General features: G+C 43.2%; 1 protein-coding gene across 1 annotated transcript; it reads right to left on the reverse strand.

The window, feature by feature from the left end:
- On the reverse strand, positions 1-22,134 carry frem1a (Fras1 related extracellular matrix 1a; the record flags this gene model as incomplete). The annotated part of the gene is made up of 36 exons (XM_084451743.1): positions 1-1,304; positions 1,444-1,529; positions 1,706-1,821; positions 2,336-2,470; positions 2,599-2,760; positions 2,862-2,909; positions 3,525-3,730; positions 4,346-4,495; positions 4,595-4,667; positions 7,106-7,235; positions 7,851-7,995; positions 8,219-8,420; positions 8,671-9,088; positions 9,208-9,472; positions 9,682-9,877; positions 10,004-10,145; positions 10,376-10,520; positions 11,394-11,619; positions 11,888-12,084; positions 12,347-12,532; positions 12,776-12,982; positions 13,999-14,251; positions 14,463-14,556; positions 14,701-14,909; positions 15,647-15,814; positions 15,907-15,997; positions 16,120-16,316; positions 16,482-16,624; positions 17,212-17,556; positions 17,676-17,807; positions 17,914-18,022; positions 19,530-19,853; positions 20,157-20,353; positions 20,537-20,847; positions 21,027-21,121; positions 21,892-22,134. 36 exons carry the CDS (start codon positions 22,132-22,134, stop codon positions 1,102-1,104), a joined length of 6,549 nt encoding a protein of 2,182 aa, XP_084307869.1. The 3' UTR covers positions 1-1,101.
- Positions 22,135-24,077: the final 1,943 nt, after the last annotated feature.

Consider the following 24,077-nt stretch of genomic DNA (forward strand, 5'->3'; position numbering starts at 1 on the left):
CACCACGGCAAGGGTGTTTGGTGAAAACAAATTTTTTTTATAACTTGATCACAAAGGTCTTAGATGAAGCTGACTGAATATGAAGTTGATGGGATAAAATCTGTAGGAGGAGTTCGTTAAAGTATGAGGCATGGAAATGGTAAAAACAAGGAAAAATTGGCACAGTAAGAGCAAAATGGCTGACTTCCTGTTGGATGTTGGTTTTAGCTCCAAGAGACATTTTAGTGTGTCTCGATGAACTACATATGCCCACCGAATTTTGTTAGCCTACATCAAACTGAAAGGTGGGGCTCGCCATTTAAAATTGTCCAGGGGGCGCTTGAGACGTTTTGCCACGCCCTTTCCGTCACCCATGAAATATAAAAATTTTCACCGGGACTGTGAAAGTTTCATGCATTTTCATTGATGTTTAGGCCGTCAAAAAGGCATTTGTTTGGGGAGAAGAAGAAGGTAGGTTATATGTTACAGCTCCATCAGGCCTATATCCTCTCACTGTAAATTCACTTTGGGATTGTTTCTGTTTTTATGCCCAGAATGAGCTTTCCAGGTGTGAAAATGTATTTCACTCTGCCCTGTCAGAGCACAGTGCCATTGGAAGTAATGGGTTTTAATAGAAAAAAACATAAACCTCAAATCAAATAGAATCTATCGTTTCATCATTACAGCATATTCATAAATGAAACTGTCCATCCAGACAAGAAAATAAATGATCAATCTTGATATTATTGAAGAATAGAACTACTCAAATGAATGGTGTACCTTAAACTTTACATATACAAATGTACATAGTTCTGATGCACTGCTCAGGTTCAGAATTGAGCATCTGCATAACTGGGATCTTAACATGATCAATTTGTATTAAGCATAACAGGCCAACTTTAAATTTGGCCTTTTCTAAAAAAATAAAAAAAACGTAACCAAATAACATTAAGAAACCAACGCAGCAATACTAAACACTGAGAAAAATACTGCAATAAACAACGCTACATATTACCAGCATTTCCAATTTTTGGAACTCTTTTGGGAATCTTTAGGTAATGGTTTTGTATTCTGTTGAGAATGTGCACCTTGATTGTGTATGAGACGTGCACATCCATCAGCTCACGTCTTGATGTAACACACATAGCCGTGGCCTTTGCCTGTCTTACAGTCTCTGATTTGCCACTTGGCCCTCCTCCACACCAGGACACACTTCTTACTACCCTTCCTCTTAGATCTGGGCGGAGTCTTCCTCCAGTTGGTGTAGGTGACAGGCTCTCCTCCAACCCACTCCCACCTGCCCCGGCTCTCTCTGTCATTCAGACCTGACGTGGAAAGGAAAGGAAATGATGTAGAGACTTAAACACCATTTTCCAAAAGTGTTTTATACAGTAACCTTATGACATGGGCACAACTGTGTCATAATCAAGAAAATGTGTTGATGTGCTTTGTTTTTCTTTTTACCTATCCAGAATGGTTTCCTTCCACTGAAATCCCACAGCCAGTCCATGTCAGCCTTGGAGAGAACACTCACCAGGTTGCCTCGGTGACTGCCACCGTGAGGCGGAAAAAAATCAATAAGAAAGGACAGGTTGATATAACATTAATCAAAAAATCAATAAGAAAGGACAGGTTGATATAACATTAATCAAAAAATCAATAAGAAAGGACAGGTTGATACAACATTAAGCCAATCTCCTTATTCCCCTCTCCAGCTCTCTCTCACCTCTCCTTGCAGGCCCTGGTGGCGGTGGACCATGAAGCTTTGCGTTCGGTGCTCAGGAAGTAGCAGGAGCCGCTGTGATAAGTCCAGCCTGGCGGGCAGCCTTGAGCACTGACCAACTGTTATTAGAGAAAAGGAAAATGGCCAATATGATGAGATTTCAATGATTTTTATTTAGTATTATACTGTATATAGCCTACTTTAAATTTAAAAAGTTATTCAGATCCATTTGTCTCTGTGTTGGAACCATCTGTAAAAAGGGTTTTATTTGGAACCTTTACGACACAGGAACAAAAATAATTTTGAGTTCAAAACTGCACCTACCGAGAATCTATGCTTCTTCCCTTAAAGGGATAGCCTGGAATTTTTAAAATAGGGCCTCATTTTCTTTGATTGATAGAGGTCATTTCCAGCTGATTCCATGCTGTTTTCTTTGAATGCTAGCCAGTTCAGTTCGATTGCGCTAACATTAGTGAGCCGTGAAAGCCCGAACAAGAGACGGCATGGAATCAGCTGAAAATGATCTCCATCAATCAACAACATTATGGGTAAGACGGAAATGAGGCCCTTGTTAAAAAATTCCAGGCTATACCTTTAATTAAGGATGAATCAAGTAACCATAACCTTTCTTACTTCATCTGTGGGTGCCCACAGTTTCCAGAGGACGCCATTGCAATGGAGGAGCCGGCCAGAGGTCTGGTTAAAGTGCATCAGGCCCATCAGCTCAGGGACGCAGGGCTTTGGGCCTAAACTGCTTGGGAAGGCCTCCTATTGACAAGACAACATCCAGAATAACATATTTGAACGTCTAGGCCTACATCATCCACTTAAGTTTAAATACATAAAATCTGTATTAACTGAATATTGATAATGATGTGGCCTCATTATTGACTCACTTTCCCAGAGGGATGAGCAGGTATACCAGGTGCAGAGTTTGAGCGGATGACTCCTGGTCGTGTCTCCTGCCGTCCCCTGCTCGTGACTTGCACATTTGCCTTTCGACCCTTCCTGGATGAAAAGGTGTCGTCCTCCACTCCAACAGTCATGATCCCGTGGTACTGCAGTCATAGAGACACGGTGGGGAAAAGGGAATGTTAGCAGTTGCTTTGTTAGGTCCACACAGCGAGATGTGACATGGTCTCCGGAATATTCCACTCACAGTGAACACAGTGTTTGTTCCATTGCGATGAACTGACGATGGTCGAATCTGAGAGAATGAATATACATGATCAAATGAAAATAAAAGTGGACTAGTCATTTAGTGTTTACAGAGATAAATGATGGTACACAAACATAGGGCCCTATTCAGACTTGGCTTAAGCATGTGTTTAAAGGATAAGTTCACTATTTTGGACTTCAAGGCCTATTCAGTCGGTTTTACATGTACCTGACATGTAGAGACTATAATTTCCCTGCCTCAGTATTGAGCTAGCTACAGTTGTCTGCAGTATGTTATTTACAGTATGAGGCTTTACCTATGATATTTGTTTTGCTGAATTCCTTTAAATTGTACATGCCTTTAATTGTAAGACACCAACAAGAATTTAACTTCAAATTTGCAAGTACAGTCGATATGACCCTTTTTTATAGGCTTGAGAAAGTATAGGTTACAGTAGGCTATTACGTTGAAATACGACTTCATTGAAAACGTAATACATAACACTTGTCTGAATGTGAAACATGTTAGTGTAATACACAATTTAACATCAAGATCAAACAAGAGAGGCATATCTATCATACACTTGATAGGTTCTGACATGCTTTTCCCCCCCACATGCTTATCTCAACTCTGACCAGGCTCCTCAGGAAGGTAAGGGCTTACAGTCTTTCTGTTGTCCATGACCCTTAGTTTCTTCTTAAGGACAGCAGGCTCAGGCTGGGGCAGGTCATCAGCCCTGCTCCAGGTCACCTGGTCCCCCCTAGCGGGGGACAGTATCTCCAGTTGGATGGAGCCATGCTGGGGGTAGGGCCGGACCTGAGCCTCGTTCCCTCCCAGACTGGGACCTCCAGGAGTTTGTCCACACTGTCCTGTGGAAGGTTAAGATTGACAGTAATGTAATTATGAGTCAAGTAGAAAATTACAGAGCAGAATCAAGTGTAGCTTATCTGGATCAAACAATCACCATAAAATGAGAGTCTTATAAAATATACTCCAATTTCAGCTTTTCCCACCCCCCACACCCGACATTTCTATGGGCATTACACTGAAATATTCAATGTGTAAACATGCTTCCTGGTTATTCAATAGATTAGTCAGTCTTATTCAGTCCAGCAAAGGGCCACTACTCAGTCGAGTGCACTCCAAAACTAGGGGTAGGGCCAAGGGAAGGGAATTGGGATTGGGCCAAAAGCTGCTCCTAAATCATGACTTTCAATGGCAGAGTTGAACTACTAGGGGTAAAAACATACCAGATTTACTGCCAGCTAATATCACTCTGAAATTACCTCTGCTATTATTGTGTTTTGCTGTATGTAAGCACACATATTTCACTGGAAAAACAGTTACTCTTAATACAATTATGAAGTAGTCACAAATGTACAAAAAAATCCTACAGATACTGATATACTACTGTACCATCTACTGTACCATACTATAACTGTACTATACCTACTATACTAAGGTATTTGAATGCCAGTCTTTACCTTTCTTTGAGTCTTTGATAGTAACTTGCGCTTTGGAAACACTTCCCAGCACTGTTCCCTCCGGGGACACCAGCGACACATCAAACGTCTCCTCTGCCTCCTCTAGCTGGTCCTGGATCACCTCTATCTGCAAGGTCCTTTTTGACACACCTTGAAAAACAATGACAATGTGACTACTACGTAATCACTACAAATAGGATTATGGAGAACACAACAAATTCTGCCATGTTTAGAAAGTAGCACACGTACCAGGATCAAACTGGATTAGACTGGAGGGGTTCAAATTGTAATCTTTTCCAGCAGTCGCTGTGACCTCACTCACCTAGGACAATAAGGAAAAGGTTATATTATTACTGAGGAAAACAGTAATGAGGTGTCCAGATGTCCAGAGGTTTAGTGATATCAAGCAAATCGTGTTTGCTGTTGTGTATGTGGACAGGGAATGCTTGTATCTAATCTGAAAAAAACAGGAATTTACGATGTAGTTGTTCCTTCCCCGAACCTCTAGTAAATAACATTATCTTCAAATAACTGTGATCACTGAGCCCACATAAACAAAACAACATGGTGTCAGAAGTGATTGATAGGAAAAGCAATGAAAAAGAGAAATGAAATGAAAAAGACACGAACTGGCTGTAAGTAGATTGCTAGGGCGAGCAAAGACAGCGAGGTTAGACGATAGGCTAACAGTCAGTGCAAAATTAATCTAGCTGGTACATGCTAGAAAATAAACTGAAAATGGAAGGATTGCATCCACCGCCAAAACTCAGTGTAGCTGAAAACTGGAAACGATTCAAAGGTTTGAACTGTATGTTTCTGGGATTGAAGCTGATGAGAAAATCGAGAACATTAAAGTATCAGTGTTCTTGCATATCATGAAGAACAAAGCATGTGGTCATTGTGGAACCCAACATGTCCAGCATATGTGAAAACCTTCCACTACAGTATGCTGCAAAAATCAAGGTAGACAAAATCAAATTGATGCATTAAGTGAAAGTGAAGCTGAAAAGTTCTATGTAGATGCCATATCTGAGAAAACAAGAGAACAGATCATTTATTTGCAATTGAATGATAAAATAGTTCAATTTAAACTGGATACTAGAGCACAAGTAAAATTGATCTCTGAGACTGAGAATTTAAGACCAAAACTGCATAATGTCAAAGTGGAAGTGACAAGTTATGCAAGTGGAGAGATTCCAGTGAAAGGGAAATGCATTGCAAAAGTGTCACAAGAACAGTGTGCACACATCATCATTCATTGTAAGGATGTTCAGGTGATACTAGGATTATCAGCATGTGAAAGACTGAACCTTGTGGGGAAAGTTCTAGTTATGGAAGATCAGTCAGATATGCACTGTGATGAGCTCATCCATTGCACTGCACATGTCGTGAATTTGGTTGTGCATGATCTCGCCCAAAACATTCCCGCATGTCGCAACTTTATCGCACCTATATTGGTGACATGATAATACTGATCAGAAATTCACCAAAACTCACCTGGTTCCAAGAGTTTCAAGGCAAAGACGTTTTTGAGACTTCTGTGCCCGACGCGCTGGCTGGACCATGAAAATGGCCTTATTACAATCCCTTGCTTCCAACTACAGCGTGTTAATGGCATTTCTAGAGGACCTGTGTTTAAACAACAAATGTGACACAGGAGGTAAAGCCAACGGTCTGCTTTTGCACCAGCAGAAAGTAAGCACTTTTTTCCCGTTAAAACATATGCTGAAATTTGCATACGGTCAATGCAGCACTTCAAAAGAGCCAGTTGCACCTACAGAAAGCTAGACAGAAGGTTGACATGCTCAGAGAAGACATACTTTGTCTTTGTGAAGAAGGATTCCAAGAATTTGGGGAAAAACTACCCCAGCAGCACGTGATCTGAGCTTGGTGAGCCCAACTGTGCCAAGACCAAGAAAAACTCCCCGCGACTGGAAGATCTGAGGGTCACCAGAAGCAATGTACCGACAGCAATACCTTGAGTTCATGGATACAGCATCAACATCCCTGGAATGCAGATTTAGTCCTTCTGCATTCAAACAAATGCAAGATGTTGAGGATTTTGGGACTGGACAGGGCAACTGAAAAAGCATTGTGCAGTTCCATGGGGATGATTTGGATGAAGTCAGGCTGACACTGCATACGTAGCAAAATGACGAGGAGTTTGCCTAGCTACTTTTCAAGATGTAGTGAACTTCCTGAAAGGCGATCAGGGAGAGCACGTGAGAACTATGTTGCCAGAGATCACCAAACTGGTGAAACTTGCACTGACGTCCCTGTAACATCATGCAGTTCAGAAAGGTCATTTCAGGCCTGTGGCGTCTTAAAACATATCTGCAGTCCACAATGGGGCAAGCAAGACTGAATCATGTTTCTGTATTGAACTGTCACAAGAATGTGTCACGAAATTAGAACCTGGATTTAACTGCAGATGAATTCATCAAGCGCAAGTCTGCAAGGAGTAACACTTTCCTTGTAAATAAGTACCATCGATGGTGAAAAACATCAAATTTTAATATTTAGTAGCTGTGTGGGCCTGATGGTTAATTAATTGACTATATTGACGTGTGCTTGTGTTCTTTCTGATTTACCTACTGCCTACTGCCAACCCCTAACCTCCTTAGTAACAGCACTCTACTTTGGTCTCTCAATTGGACCATCACCTCTTCACGCTCAATAGTGTGCATCAGAAAAGAATCCTTTTAAATACCCTTATGTAAATCCCTGTGTAACACAAACATGAACATAGAGACCAGAGACCTTGACAGTAACGTATGAGGATTCCTCTATATTGCCGCTTCGTTGGATGTCCAATGAGACAGCACCCTGGTCCTCACATATCCAGTACTTGGACACAGACAGCTCCACACGAGACCAGCGAAATTCCAGTCTGCAAAAGGCATAGAAAAGCAATGTAGACATGTGAGACTGTATTCTGTTCACTTTTAACAATAAATGAACACTCCAAAACAGAATGGTCTCATTAAAGTGGTAACCGATTGAGGTAATACAATAATCATTCAGCCTACCCCGCATTCATGAAATCCTTTCAATTTGCAGTTCTGAGAGTTGTGGTCTTCTGTCAATTTTGTGTAAGATCTATGGTGGATTCTAGGGCCCCCGGGGTCACCGTGGCGGCCAAATCCAATATGGCGGCTGCCCGAAAAAGGTTTTGGCTATAACTTTTGAACCAGAAGAGCTAGAAATGTGTCTATTTACTGAAGAAACAGTTAGAAAGTTACGTTGGAATGTGTATCTTTATGATATGTCCGGGGTGTCCAGACCCCTAATTTGGATAAGATGTCGGCTACCCATTTTATTTTTTTACTCTTTTACCAAATTTGGAATACTCAGATTTTTGATTGAATCTATCTACAGCACTCTAATTTGTATATTACCAAAATGGCTGAGGATACCGTCACCAGCAGTGAAAATTATCTGTAATCAGCATTCTCATAAAGTGGTATTGGTATTAGTCAGTATTTCACTGTCATATTGTTCTCACGTGTGGGAGGGCCCTGTGTTCCCCAGAGGATCTGACAGACTGAACTCCAGACTGTCAGATAGAGCGTCCAGCGTTGGATCGATGATATATGCGATAGTTTTCCTGCTCAGGTCCCTCTGAGAAAAGTGGTGTCGGACAAATCCTCCTGCAAGAGTGCATACCATTATGAATTTTCACGACAGACCAATAAAATAATCTATCTATCTATACCATGGGGTCTGCTCAACTGCAATTCAGTGATAGTAAAATACCGGTACGGCAACAGTTACAACCCCCACAATTGATCAAGGTATACCAAAGATCCTTCTGAAACTGTGGGGTATTGCAGGGTTATTTGGGTGATTCGTCAGATCATTATATTTCTATACCTGTAGTAGTGTTCTCCAGATAGCCAAAGTAGGGCGGTCTGAGGATATGGAACGTGAGCTCTTCCTCTCTGGTGTGGGCATCATGCGCCCTCAGCTCCCAGGATGAGAGGAAGATCCCATAGCGACCCCCAGCTAGGAGCTCAGCCTTCCACATAGACTGGAGCTTCACCACTTCAGGAGCAGAGCTGTCCAATGGCTTGATCTGGAATACACATAATTAAGAAAATCAAAAAGTACCGTATGTATCAGTTAACCAAGTATTGTTTTTTGTTATACTGAGGGGAAATTGATCTTCTGCTCCTCTACAGTAAACAACAAGCAGTTACCATACCTACAGTACCACCAATTGCAGTAATTATCCACTGCGACAAAATTATACGGTAAATTCCTTGTCAATACTCTGAGTACTGGCTTAAACTGGATGATACAACAGTCTTTCTGTGTAACCCTACCTGAATGGTGAAGAAAACAGGCTCTGTGTGCACCCTTCCCTTCAGCAGAAAGCCCTTGTTGGTGCTGTCACAAGCAGTGAAGGCAAATCGGTCAATCTGAGCCTGTTTACCGCCATGCTTATATATCACGTCCAGCTCCTCCAAGTCTTTCTGAGTAAAGTTGGACCCAGTGGTGAGTGGGGTGCCGGCCAGAAGCAAGGTGCCATACTGTGGGGGCTGGGCTAGGATGAAGTAGAGGTCGCTTGGCGGAGTGTCAGGGTCAGACAGGGTCAGAGTGTCAGGGGTCAGAGCCATGGAGGAACCCTGAGATACGCTCAGGCCCTCGTTATGAGATAGCGAGGGGAGTACGTGGTCAGCCATCTCCACGGCAATCTCCAAGGTGCCGTTGCGGGTGGCTTTGCCATTGCTGATGACAAACCTGTCAATGTAGATCATACAGAAGATTATTCACATAGCGAGGTACCTTATTTAACCTAATTTAGAGAGATGGAACCTAGGTGGTGGTCGTTAGCTGGTTTAGCACTAGGGTTCCCTTACTGAATAGTCTCCATAGATGCAGAGGCTCTGTTGTCATGGACGTAGCCAACAAGGTTGGCAGCGATGTCCATCTGGCTGAAGGTGTGGATGGCCACCCCAGGATATCTGATATACTCCACGTGGCCATGAGCAGGGGAGTTGGTGATAGTGTAGAGAAGCTCCTCTGGTTTGTCAGTACCGTCTGTCGCCAAAATAACGTCTGTGGTCAGAACCACGCGGTCTCCTCGACTGACTTTAATTGGCTTCACAAAGAGGGCGATGTTTCCTGGGAATAAAGGGAAAATTCAGGTGTACCTGGGACATAATCAATTCAGAAACAGCAATTTTCTGAAGAACGTTTAAGTTCAGATAGTCAAATTGCATTTCACAGTTGTAACAGTACTTGAAATGAAGTCTCTGGCTTGAAAAATCACCAAGGGGTGACTTGAGAGTGCTGATGTAGACATTTTGACCATATACATTTTGTCCATATACCTTTCTCCATGTCCCTGAGGGAGATGTGGAAGTGCTGAGCAGGGGAGCGGTTCTTCCCATCCAGCAGGTGAAAGACAAAGAAATCCTGGGTGTGGGATCCCAGGGGCCCTGTGTGGAGGTACCTCAGCAGGTTCATGTTGAGGCTCTCCTGGGAGCAGTTCTGCCCTGCACTCAGAGGCAGCCAGTCATTGCCCACCTGAGAGATGAAGGGACGATCAGTGTTATAGTGATTAGTGATTGTGTGCTCCAACGGGTATCAGAACTAGTGTTTAATATTCAGAATTGCATACATCTACTTGAAGCATTTACTTGATATACTGACCTTGATCTGCAGCAGCCCCTGTGTAGGGACACTCTCAAACATGTAGGTGATCTCAGGAGAGGGAGTATCTTTGTCTTCAGAGAAGAGGATCGCGCTGGATATGATCCTGGCCACCCCAGCCTCTACCTCAATTCCGTTGTTCCTATAGCGCAAACAACATTTGCTGGTTACTTAAGGAATTATCCCATTTCATTTTCTAAGCCGATTAATAATCCAAAGTATGCAGACTTGGTTATTTACAGTATATTTTTGTGAAGCAGGGAGTCGTTCTGGCTAACAAATGTATATTGCTAATTTACACTGGTCTACTCTTTACATGTGTTATATGTACCTATCAGGTATCGAGTGTCATTATAAACTAATCGCCATTACCTTATCACTCTAGGCTCCTCATCGTTGACAGGGAGCACTTTGACCATCACTTGTCTCTGGAGCTGGTGCTTCCCATCGCTCAGCTGGATGGTGAAACTGTCCTCCATGTTCTCCGAGTCATCGTGCATATACATCAGGGCCATGCCTGCAGGACAGGAGGAGCATGAGAAGCCTCATTGGTACAGTATAATGTACAGATGTCACCATTTTTCACCAAAGCTTTTTTTTTTCTTCCAAATGTACATTGGTTTAGAAATGAAAATATGAGTGCCCTCATACATGTTGAGCATAACTGCACTGGCAAATGAGTCCATTTGATTCAGTCAGTTTGCACATTCTCCTCCGCATTCATCCATTAATATCGGATGGGTTGGCAGATAGATACACTGTTACAGGCGTGCTCAACGATGCTCAACGATGCTCAACACTGTTCTAGGGGTGCTCAACGATGCTCAACCTCCTGTTGGTTGGTGTGCAAGTCCTCATTAAAGTTACACACCAACCATCAGGAGGCATCAATGAGCACGCCTGGAACAGTGTTTGTAGTTCGTAGTTGTCTGTAGTTTTGGACTTCTCTTCCCAGAGATTCCAAGATCTGTTTTATTGGCCATGTATATGGTACCCACATACTAGGAATTTGTCTAGGGTGTGTGTCTATCTACTGTTTCTGTCGACCCTTCCGATATTAACAGATTATATATGCCCACAGAGATCCATTGTGTTCTACTTAGCTGTGACAAGAGCAATGAGCACTAATATCTCAAGAATGCACACTCTGTCAAATTGTTCATATGGGCTGTTGTATATGATCATAAATGACCTTATAAAACGTCTTATGATGTTAAATACCAATAGTCCTTTAAGCCTAAGAATGAAAATAAAATTTTCATACATTCCATTCTCATTTACTTTTACAAAACATAGCATAGTTTTGTCAAAGTTTCGCATAAATCTGAGCTGATGGTTTCTATGTTGAACAGCCCAGCGAATCAGATCCAGACCCTACACAGCACTGTACCATTCCTTATGTCTCTCATGGTGAAGTCCTGCACCTGCATCTCTGCAGTACTGCGCCGGTGGGCCGGCCTCCTGTCGGACGTGACGTTGTTGTGGTGGGCGTGGCCCATGATGGCGCCGTGCTGAGGTTGCAGGACAACACTGAACAGCAGCTCGTTCTTAGGTATGTCCAGGTCCACAGCGTTTATAACTGTGGGGTCCAGCTCCTTCATCTGCCCCTCTCGCACCTTTCATACAGGGATATAGGAGTTATATACTGTGGGTGTTAGGGAAGAATTGTTCGTGTGTTGGAAGTGCGAATTCTCACAGTTATGTAATGTATTCCCACCCTGGAGAATAGTATACTCAAAATCCATACTTCGCCACTAGCTTGACTGTACTCCACCACACAGATTTTTAGCGACGCAATTTGGTCACTTGGAAACTTGGTATCGGTTTATAACGTGCATCACCATAGAAACGTATCAAAAACGCTCCCGTCTCAAAAGGACTCACGGTGATGTTCCTGGCAATGAACTCTGGGACCTCGTCATTTGTGGGGCTGATGATGATGTAGAACGGGACGTTGGCGGAGCTGCGCTTGCCGTCGGACACGCAGAGCATGAACTGGTCGGCGGTGGGCTCGATCCTCTGGTGCCTGGACTGTACGTAGTTCACATGGCCGTTCATAAGGTCTCTGTACGAGAAGGAGGCTGAGGAGAACCCAGAGGGGAGATAGTTCCATTGAGAAACTTCAAACAGTCATCTATCTTATACTGATGGATGACACTGTTTACTTTTAAAACTGTTAAAGGTACTGCTTTAATATTCCATTCTACGTCATAGCGATACCTTTTACTTAAAAGCTTTAAAACCAAAATGTATGTTACTTAGGTGACAAGTTAATGTACAATGTATATCAGGGACAGATCACTTTAGGGACCGGATGGTGAGTTGTTAAAGTTCATTGCTCACCAATGCTGATGCCCGTGTTGCTTTTCTCGAAGCCGGGGCTCGGCAGGGTGTTTTCAATGTAGCCAAACTGGGGAGGAGAGACTAGGCTGAGCACTAGATCCTCCAGATTGGTGTCCATATCAGAGGCCCTGAGATGAGCCACAGTAACAGGGGCCGAGCCCCCTTCATCCACCACAAACACATCTCCTAAGGGATGGAAGACATTGTTTTTGTGAGTACACCTCAATCGAAAATCTAGATTGTGACAGAGCACAGCTTTGATTAATCGTTGAAATTAAATGGCTTGTGGACATTGTAAGAAAGGATAGGCTAAGTTGATGCAACTGTTGTTGAAACTTTTCACTTTTGTTTGCAAGAATAGGTCACTACAGATGACGCATCTTTTTAAAGAAAACACGCTCCGACAAGTAACAGTTAAGAAAGAATAACCTGTGACGATGGAAGGCGACTGACTGTCCACTGGATACACAGTGACCTTCAGCTCAAACACAGGGAGGCTCTCTCTGAGGTGAGTTGCAGAGCCTTTAGTCTTTATGGTCCCTTTGTCATCGCAGCATGAAGAAAGGTCCTCGACCTCTCCGTCTGATATCACCAACGTGATGGTGTCATGACGAGGAGTCAGTCCAATCTCGTTACCTAGAGACACAAGTACAACTTCAGGATCAAACCCCCCAAAATTGCATGCTTTCTAAAGATTATGGCATGAAGAAACATCTGAACTAAGAGGACCACATAATGCAGAATCAAACTGTATTATGTGAAAACAAACTGATCAGTTTTAGATATGGACCAATATGACCCATCCTATATATTGGTCCATATCTGTATCTCTGTCTGTATCTCTGTCTGATCCAGTTTCCTCGGACACGGTCGCCCTGACATCATTCATATTTGGCAGCGGTACTGGGAGGGTTCCCAGGTAGACGGTGACAGGGGCCTGATTTTTTTATTTATAGTAGGTAATTAGGGCAGACAAAATGGACAATTACTGATAAATAATTATGCTTGATAACACGTCACTTCCACCATCTTGGATCACGCACCCTGTAATCGGACTTGCCAAGTAAAAAATGTCTGCCGTGATGCTAAGTAGTTCAGTAGTAGTTTTTGGTCGTCTTCTGCTCGATCTAGCGGTCAGTAAAACTGACCAAATGTCAAGAGGTGGACTGGACATCATTGGATTCCTTGCTGGACTTGCCAAGCAGAAAATGTCCACTAGCCGTGATCTTAATTTTCGCTATGTTTACTACATTCACTTATGTGAACTAACAACGATTCACTAACAACGTTAGTGATCAGAACAGTAGCAGTTGCATGAAAAATCTACCAAATGTCAAGAGGTGGACATCATTGGATTCCTCTCGGCCTACAGAATCTAGCATTGTGCTTTTGAGCAGTTTGGAATCAATTAGTGTCATTATAAGCACAGATAATAACCGCAAGCTGACCACCATTCAGTTGGGACAAAAGGTTTCCCTATTCATTCTCTATGGTTCCATACCCATAGCTCAGGTTCTGGGGTGGCGTTGGCCATATGAATGGACTAAACTGGCTAAATGGTCAATTGCTGACTGTGCTCCATCAGGTATCAGAACTAGTGCTGTACAATGTATTGTGTAGTCAGTGTAAAGGGTGGAATGTAACAACTATACCAGTGTGTTTATAGGTGATTACTCCAGCGACGATGTCTTCCTGATAGAAGTGATCGACTACAACGCTGTTTTTGCGCACCACACCATGGTAAGGTTGGCGAGCTATCAGGTAGGTCAGTCTGCTGTCATCACTGTCTGTGTCTGTGGCGTAGATATACTCCGCCGTGATGATGACTTCCTGTCCTTCCGAGCAGCTGAGGTCAAGTTTCAGGCCTGGCATAAGAACTGGAACCTCATCATTGACCAATATCACCTGTTGGCAAGAATGCATTTTTTCACATATTAACCCACTGTTGAAATCCCTTTCGGTCTGTCACCACAGTAGACAATGTCCATATGTAAGTCTGCATCGGACTAGGTGAGAAATCCAGTTAAAATTTGTGAACTATTGTTTTAATGCCAGGCCCCAACAGAATTCCACAACAATGAATGGCAAAATCACAAATCACTGTACAAAGGCCTACCTTAACATGCAAAACAAAGTTGACAGCATTGGTGCCGTCAGTAGCTGTGAATTCAATGTCATCTGCCACAGTCTCGGAGCTGTCGTGATGATATCTGCGAGAACCGGGTCAGGTACATTCTCACAATCCGCACATTTCTTTTCCCTCAGTTTCAAGCTTGACACTCAAAATCAATGTGTGTTTTCAAAAGTGTTGCAATGGTTATGGTGCAGGAAAATGAGCAGCCATCATATCTGACCTAACTTTTAGGGTTTTGAGGTGGTGGAGAGTGAAGGCCTGCCCCGTGTTCATGGGGAAGCCATCCAGCATGACCTCGCCATGCTGGGGCTGCCTCCTCAGCTCGACTCTCAGGGCCTCCTCCATCGAGTCCTGGTCGGTCAGCAGCAGGTGCTCTGGGCTCACGCAGGACTCCCCGCCCTCCTCTACGGTCAGAGGAGTCATGGTCACCTGGAGAAGGCAGCATGCAGTCAGAGGATGGAATATGATTGGGATTCGTGGGAGGAAGTACAGTCAGGGGTGTGATTTAAGGAAACAAGAGAGGGGGCGACGTTTGAATTTATTTTTTTAAACTAGGACATAAAATAATACACACTTACAAATTAATATAAAACGCACATAAAAGGATGTGTGGGCTTTTACATACAGCGTTCAGTGGCTTTTATTTGTTTCTCGTTACTCTTCCTCCAGTGCTGCACCGTTGTCAGTGGCCTGTCGCCTCCCTTCCCCATTTGAACGATTTCTACTGACTGACACGTCCCATGTCTACTGATCTTGTCATTACGTTTTTAGGGGATTTTCATCAAAATTCCACTAATAAAGCCATTATTTGATGTCAAAATACGCCAATTTGACAAAATAGAATATTTTGTTAACACTCACAATAAATCAATAAATACCTGCTATAACAATAAGAAAGGCATTGACATAGTAATCAAATAATCAACTATACTTGTGTTTTGTGCTAGCCATTTTGTCATGTTACAGTATACTGTAAATGTTCAATTTGATGGCTACTTCCAGTTGACCGGACTTTTCAGATCTCTGAAGTTCTCAAAGCCTTTGGCCTTAGTCATTTGGAGCATGTCTGGTCGTGGGGTGGTATACTGTACCATCCCACGGTACAGAGCAAGTTCAACTTGTATTATGTCAACTACACTTGGTCTAGTCTATCTGTGACACTTTACCTGTGGGGCCTGGTTGTCCACTGGCATCACAGTGATGTTGAAGCATATGCCCGTGACTGTGCTGCCTTGTTGGTTGGTGACAGAGAGAACGAACTGGATGTGCTGTGCGTATGGCCCGATGTCCAGGATGGGAGGCATGTACGCTACTTTCATGAAGTTGACAGCATGCTTGAAACACATAAAGGTGAGTTGGTAAAATTTAAATTTTGTATACATTTGAGGCCGATGTGCTCTGGAGATAGTATTTAGTTGAAGCTTACCTGTGTGAACAACCTTAGCACCGGCGCGTTAGAATCCTTAGTAAATTTGGGAATGCTGTCGACCAGGAATAATCTCCCTGCATCTTGACTCCTGACCAACAAGAAAAGTTCACAAAAAAAAGTGAAAACTGAAACATTCCATAGTCATGTTTCCATACTAAATGCTGGTGAATGCCTGTTTTACCTGGAGGAGCTGGTGAATGCATGTTTTACCTGGAGGAGCTGGTGTAGAATGGTGGGGTGGTGATTGTGTACGTCAGTTCATTGTCAGGTGACTCCAGGTCCACAAAGAGGAGCATCTTCTTGGTCAGGTGGACCACCTCCGTCTCTTTGACCACCAGACAGCGTGAAACCCCTTGGGCTTCTTTTGGTGGCTGGTCAGGCACTGGGTTTATGTGCACCAGTATAACCTGAACAGGACAATATTACCATTATGGTTAAATGTATGGACAGTTATGCTGAACAGTGTTTATAACCTAGAATGGATTTCAAAACAAAAGTCCAGCGTTTAACTCAACACGTCAGTTTGGTGTCAGAGGTTGACATACGTGTGAGATTAACATCGCGGATCTCACCTGAGGTTCTGAAAGGTTGGGCGGGTCATGGAAGTCAGAGAGCACCACCTCAAAGGAGTCATCAAACACCTCGTTCCCTAGATGTCGGTAGTAGACCACCGAGTAGAGCAGGTCCTTCTGCAGAAAACGATTGACAGGGTAGCCTGGAGGGACAAAAGGGACAGGATGAAAGTGTTAAAAGGAAACTCATACCAGTCTATGTGCACACCAGTGAATAGAGTGTCCCAACACAAGCGTAAACAATGGAGCTAAGTACCATCCTTTGACATATATTAACCGCTTTTTCATTAACTCATAATTTGAGTGAATTATGCCTTTAGAAAAGCACATGCCTTTCAGACAGGGTTCATTCAAGAAGCAAAACATACGTTTTATTGGTTCAATTAAGGAATGTAATATCATAACCACAATACTTAGGCTTGTAAATTAATCTTCACTACATCTTTGCATACCTTCATTCGCTTTAGAAATTATGAGTTTGTTTGTGTTACCTTCTTTATTGTCTTTCTGTTGAATGTTTGTCATTTGGAGGACCACCTGACAAGCCAATATGTTTTTTGGGGGTTCTTCCTGCACATTTCTTTGTATTTCATTTAATGTTTTGTATTCACCTGACCATGTATTATACATTTTCAGTCCCCGTTCGTTGATCTGTTTTGTATTTGTTTTATTTCTTATATGCTAATAAATAATCAAACAAACAAATAGGGTGCCTCTGAGAAGTGCTCACCTGTGAGGCCTGGACCAGGGAACTTCATGATCTCCCCAGCCTGAGGTGGGCGGGTGATATTGTAGAGGATGTAGTCGTCGCTGGAGTCCATGTCTGAGGCCTGCAGCACGGAGCCTCGCAGCAAGGCCGTCTGGCCCTCCGAGAGCTCCAGCACCGTGTTGGTGATGAGGAAGGGCGGGCTGTCGTCCTTGGGGAGGATGTTGATGGGGAACTTGTGCCTGGTCTGGTGGCGTCCGTCCGTGATGCGGAAGACGACAAAGTCCTTGGTGGTGTCGCTGTCGTCGTGGTGATAGCGCACAGCGCCAGATCGAATGTCGTCGACGGTGAACATGAAACCCTTGCCACCTGAATGTTACACACACACGCACACACACAGAAAATGTGATAACGGTTGTGCCAGATAAAATCCACTGAAATGTGGTCATTAAAATACTATGGCAATCTCAGAAGTGTCTTAGAGTTACCTCGCAGGGTTAGCCGTCCATGTTGTAGCCCATCCACAGTGATGATGCGTACTGCCCTCAAGTCGTCATTATCAACAATCTGGAGCTGGTTCCAGGTGATTGGACAGGAATGGCCCTCTAACAGACTAAGACCTGTGAAGAAAGTCAGAATTCAACAAAATCATGTCACTTATCTGAAGTCTTGCTGCTTCAAACTTTTCAAACTTCCAACATTCTACAAAGGTTAACTGACACCTACCAATGTTCCAGGACACCCTAGGTGCATTGGTGTCTGATGTCCTCACTGACATGTGAACCACAATCGGTAAGCTCTTCTCAAAGAAGAAGTCGTGGACCTCAACTTCTACCTGTTGAGAGAAATTGCAACTGAGGACAATGAGTACAGTAAGCCCCGTTTACACTGCAATTCCATCGCTGAGGCCGTCCCTTTCAGCGCCAGCCAATACCAGCGCCAGCCAATACTGCTACATCCTTTTAAAATGACAAGCTTTGGACATAAGAAGGATTTTATAGAAAAACCAAATGTTTTTTTATTATTATTATTTATTTAATTCTGTAATGCACTAACTTATTTTAGGTTAATTCTCTGTTTATTCTGTAATCTTTACAAATCATTTTTTGATAGCTAATGGCTTTTGGGCATGGATTATTTAACAGAAATATCACCATAAAAGTCATCATAAACAAATAAAGTGGCTCTCTAATTCATTTTCGGGGAAATATGTGTTTTTATTTTATTTTATATTTTAAATGTGAAAATGGAAAAAAGGTTATATTTTAAATGTGCTCATGTACAGATTAGGAATGTGTAGTCACCATAATGGTGAGTTGCTGTAAGGACTTTTACAGCTAATTGCTGTTAAGGACTTGTCATCAAAAGTGTGGCAGCCACCTTATGAAATCATTAATAACCTCCTGAACCCACCAACTCTGTTCAAGGCACTATAGGAGAATGACTTGGGGGAAGAATTTGATTAGAATGCATGGAATGCTAATCTACAGTATATGTGTGTGTGAGTATATATATATACTATTAAAAAAAAATATATATATAAATATATATATATATATCTTCGTCCCCACCCTCACCTATGGTCATGAAGGATGGGTCATGACCAAAAGAACGAGATCACGGATACAAGCGGCCGAAATTAGTTTTCTCCAGAGGGTGGCTGGGGTCTCCCTGAGAGATCGGGTGAGAAGTTCAGTCATCCGGGAGAGACTCGGAGTAGAGCCGCTGCTCCTTTTTGTCGAAAGGAGCCAGTTGAGGTGGTTCGGGCATCTAGTGAGGATGCCTCCTGGGGGAGGTGTTCCAGGCGTGTCCGGCTGGGAGGAGGCCGCGGGGTAGACCCAGGACTAGGTGGCGGGACTACATCTCCGCACTGGCCTGGGAGCGGCTAAAGATTCCCCAGGCAGAGCTGGTTGATGCTGCCAAGGAAAGAGATGTCTGGGGCCCCCTGCTGGAACTGCTGCCTCCGCGACCCGTCCCCGGATAAGCGGATGAAGATGGATGGATATATATATTTTTGAATAATAATATTATTATAATTTTGTAAACAATTTGAATGTTGTGTATTTATTTGCTTTGCTGATTGTTGTGTTTTTGTTTATTATTATTGTTTATTATTGTTAAATAACAAAAAACATATATCCTGTAATATCAAAAAAAAGTGCAGTCACCTTAATGGTACTCACTGTTAAGGACCATTGCGGTAATGTGCATGACACAGTTTCAGGCTGAAATGACCGTTTTCATGCTACTAATGTCTAATCAGACGTCTTGTATTGTTGCAATTCACATTTTGTATACATACAAACAGTATGTGTGCATGTTTGTGTGTGTGTGTGTTTTACCTCATAGTTCCTGCGTTGTGTGTGAGATGAGTTGGGTGGCTGATAGCAGATGAGCATGTCGTTGAGGTCCAGCCAACTGAAGGAGGAGATGGGCCTGGTGTGGTCAGACAGGTGGGTGATGAAGCCCTCCGCAGGGGGCTTAGTGATGTTAAACACCAGGCGTTGCTGGGGGGTCTCCCCGTCCTCAGCATCCAGGGTGGCCGTGGAGAGGGGGGTGAGGATGAACTGGTCCACCTCCAGAATGAACATGGACATGAATGCTGGCTTGGCAGGCTGGTTGGGAATGGCACCTGCTATCTGGACAGGGATCCAGGCACGCTCTGACTGTGGGCGCGCATACACACACACACCCGCACAGGCGCACACACATACATACACACACACACAGACACAATATTACGTTATGACATCACAGCCCTTCTTTTGCCGTCAGCCTTGACATTCATTTTCAGAATAATATTTTGGACTAAGATTCTGTCCCTTGGCACTTGGACAGATATTTCACCTACTTGGTTATATGGGTATTTAAACCTGCTACTTTTCAGTTACTGGCCCAGTGCTCTTAGCAGCTAGGCTACCTAGTCTCCTACATAGGAATCCTGGTATTGTAGCTAAAAGCTCCCCTACCTGGTATATGCTTCCACTCCTGGTGTCAGTGAGGTCCAGTCGTATAGAAATGTAGTCAATGTCTGGCGAGGGGGGGTCTGTGTGCTGGTACCTCAGGCCCATGACCAAGAACTCATCGCATGGAACCTTGGTGACTTTAGCCAGCTTCAGTCCCTTCATACAGTCATCGGTCTTACACATGGCCCTGGCTTTATTGTCTGCAAAAGTAGTGAAAAGGGTTCCGCAGAACTATATCACTGTTCCACCACATTTCCTTTTTATGGATTAGATCTGCTCATATTTCTCTTGATTTGTGAATGGAATTCTGAGTTTGTCAATAATGTAACCCGTGACAATTAAGACTGTACCAATAATCTAACCCGTGACTATTAAGACTGTACCAAGTTGTTGGCGGAGGGGGATGAAGCTGTCTGGCTCGTCTCCTCTGGCTGACAGCTTGTGAGGCTCCCCAGTCACCAGTTGGCCGTGTGCTGGGAGGTGTGTCTCATGGGTGGTCACGTGGACGGTGCACTCCAGACTGGTATGCTTCTCATAGTGGAAGGACACGGCGTTGCGGTCGAGAACGTCCGAGAGGCCGTAGAACTCGGGCACCTCCAGGTGTTTGGGTCCCAGCTTGATGATGTTGCAGTCGGGTTCCATAATCTCCACATGAAGAGAAAACACCTCCATGTACGTCTCTGAATCACTGAACCTGATTAAAAGAATCATCAAGCCAAACACTGATGAAATCACCACGCACCAATAAAATCTTCAGGGAGATATCTTGGTACACTTGTACCAAGTGTACATGTGTGCTGATCCATTATGTACAAATAATGGACTGCAACTTTAAGCAAGGTCCTGATTCCATTGAGTAGCAGACTTACGTACCTGTACAGTCGAAGCTTGACAGTGTCCTCCTTTAATATGGGGCAGCCGTTATGAATGTACTTCACTTCATCAGCCAGATAATGGCAGTCAAACACCTGGAATTAAGACAAGGAGACAAATAAGAAATGTCTTCATAGAAGCAATGTAACATTGTGCTTCTCAAAATGTCTATAAATGACTCCTTAAGTATGGTAAGCTAAGTGAATTCATTTGTAGTGATGTTAGCTCACAAGAGAGGTAGCCAAGTGTAACTATAGGAGCAACAGTATGCACAGATGAGGGCACAAAGAAGGCCCCTGAGAGACATTCCTTCAGGTTGCTATCTGTCAGCACATCTTCATTAGACCTAGAGAATGTCTGTCTCTCCATGTGATGAGATCTTCACTGGCCCAAGGGTTAAACAGACAAAGGTTTATTTTGCATCTGCCATAACTGACGAGCCATTATAGTCATATCTAACAGGGGGAAAAGCTATGTTTTTAAAAGGTTGAATCAATAGAGCCTGCTATTTAACAAATGTAAACATATCTATACACATTCTAGGTTAAAGGTGCAGTGTGTACAATTGTGTGGCATAATTTTCTGTAGACTTGGGAGAAATGGAATATAATATTCATATGCATGTTTTAATTAGTGTCGTCCATGAAAATAAGAATCATAATTTTTTCGCAGCCTTAGAATGAGCCCTTTAGAGAGCCAGGTCCTTCTACGGAGGCCACCATGTTGCACCATGCAATTGTACATTTTCAGTAACTTTAATGTACTAACGCTGACATGTGTGAATACAAATCAACTATCTCTCAGAAACATCAAAAATATACTCCATGGTGCATGTTTTGATGTCAGAGAATTTTACTCATATTACCTGAGGTGACAGCGTCCCCACTCTCTGCGTGATGGGTTCATTTAGGACCACTTCAACTTTACATGCATCCTTCTGGCGAGGGATGTGGAACTGGAGGTCCCCCTCCTGGAGGTAAGCCGACTGGCCCCTCTTCACTCTCAAACCCAGGTTGGTCTTCACAAGGGAACCCTGGGACGTTTTAGCCATTCCGAGAAGCACCCATGGAAGCAGCACCCATCCTAGCGTTCCTCTGGGTGATCCCATCACTGATTAAGGAAAGGTCTATCCTTGGCTGCTTTGTGAATTGGTTCCCAATGGGAGTGAATGTCTTGTGCCCTTTTAAGACACAAAATAGGGTTGGTTCTTCTGTTGATTAGCTTTGCAAATGTTGTGGTTGTGAGCAGTATCTAGTGTTACTGGGTAGGGCAGGAGCTGAAAAACAAGCATTTGATATGTTAGAGTTTTCTTCTTTTTTGAATCACACCTTATTCATTTGATTGTGCACACAAAACATACTTTACATTTACAGTACACTTATGCTTTATCAGTCACAATCACAATATCTTACTGTAAACCTAATGCATTATCCCCTAAATATTCCAAACCTCCTTCAAACTAGTTCTGAGCATTATCCTAAATGAGTTCACAGAAAAGTGATCCTGAGAATATACGGTATGATTCTGTTACGAGGTTGAAATATAGCCCCAGTGTCTCACACTGTCTCATGAAGATAGCCTGAACCCTGACCTTTGCTCTATGACAGGGGTGTCAAACTCTGGCCCGCGGGCCAAATTTGGCCCGCAGTGTAATTATATTTGGCCCGCGAGGCAATACCAAATGACTACTAGAGCTGGCCCGCCAGTATTATACAGCGCATTCACCGCTAATACTACAAATTCCATAATGCTCTGCTGTTGTTTTGGCGCGTCAATCAAGACAGGACCCAGAAATGCCCTCTCTTCTGTGACAGTAGTCATAGCAATCTCATACTACAACTGTAACCGTGTTACCCCTTCTTAAAAATGGCGAAAAGGAAGGCAGAAAACAGAAGCTTTACGTTATGTAACGTCTCACTGTGATAGACACCTGTGTTGACCTAGCCGGCCGCTGTGTTTGCTCTGTTCCTGTTCATTCAAACCTGTCTGCCTTCTTGCCTGGCTGTCTGTCTGCATGCCGGCTGTCTGTCTGTCTGCCTGGCTGTAGGACAGTCAGGGTTTTACAAGCTTCTCTACTGAGCAGATGGAGCACCAACACTTGTGTCTGAGGGCGTATTCACATATGTTAGTGCACACCATTGATGCGCACCAAAAGCGAAAGTGATAAGTGCATATTCAATGTTAAAGCAAAACTTGTTTGGGTCCATATTAAAATTTTCATTTGTTCAATGTTGGCCCGCGACTTTGTTCAAGTTTTAAATTTTGGCCCACTGTGTATTTGAGTTTGACACCCCTGCTCTATGACATTGAGTCAGTGTGTCTGGCTGAGAGGCCCATCTCACCTGTCAGCATGAGAACTCACTTGACAGGTTGCATTACACACGTGTACTGATTCAGTGGCTCAGAAACATATTGCTCTTCATACGGTCACATTCTCTTCTCCAACATATTTATGTGGAAACAAATGATGGACATTTTCTATAGGAAATATGACAACTGGCATCAATCTGCATCATTTCAGTAAAATAAGCTTTTACTTGATGTCTACCTTCCACCTACCTGACATGCATGTTTACAGGTTCTTTCCTAATTCTGAAATCCATTCAGATTCCCCATCTCAAATAGGACTACATGGCCAAGAAAACTCCTCAGTCAAATTCAAAATTACTTTCAAAATAACCAAACATCTGTTTGACCTACTACAGCATATCAACGTAATTATGATAACAAAGTAAAGTTGGGTAAATGAAGAGTAGTCCCGTTTCTTCCCATGGTTTACTGATGATGACAGATCTGGAAATGGTCCTGCAGTCCTAGGCTTGTTTACTCATTCCTTTCTGAGCCTCTGCTCACCCCTCAGAGGAGTGCCCCTCCCTCCGACAAGACAACCCTGAAACCTTGACACTCAAAAGAGGCCCATCTGAAGGCAGTCTTTAAATAACAATTAGCCTTCCATTTGTCAAGGCCCCTGGCTCTTGAATAATGCTGATTTTAAACACGTCGGTATGTGCCAAACTAAACAAATATGTCTAACATACTTTGAAATGATTT

This window comes from Borostomias antarcticus (genome assembly GCF_949987555.1).
Source record: "Borostomias antarcticus genome assembly, chromosome: 17".
In the NCBI taxonomy this organism is placed as follows: Eukaryota; Metazoa; Chordata; class Actinopteri; order Stomiiformes; family Stomiidae; genus Borostomias; species Borostomias antarcticus.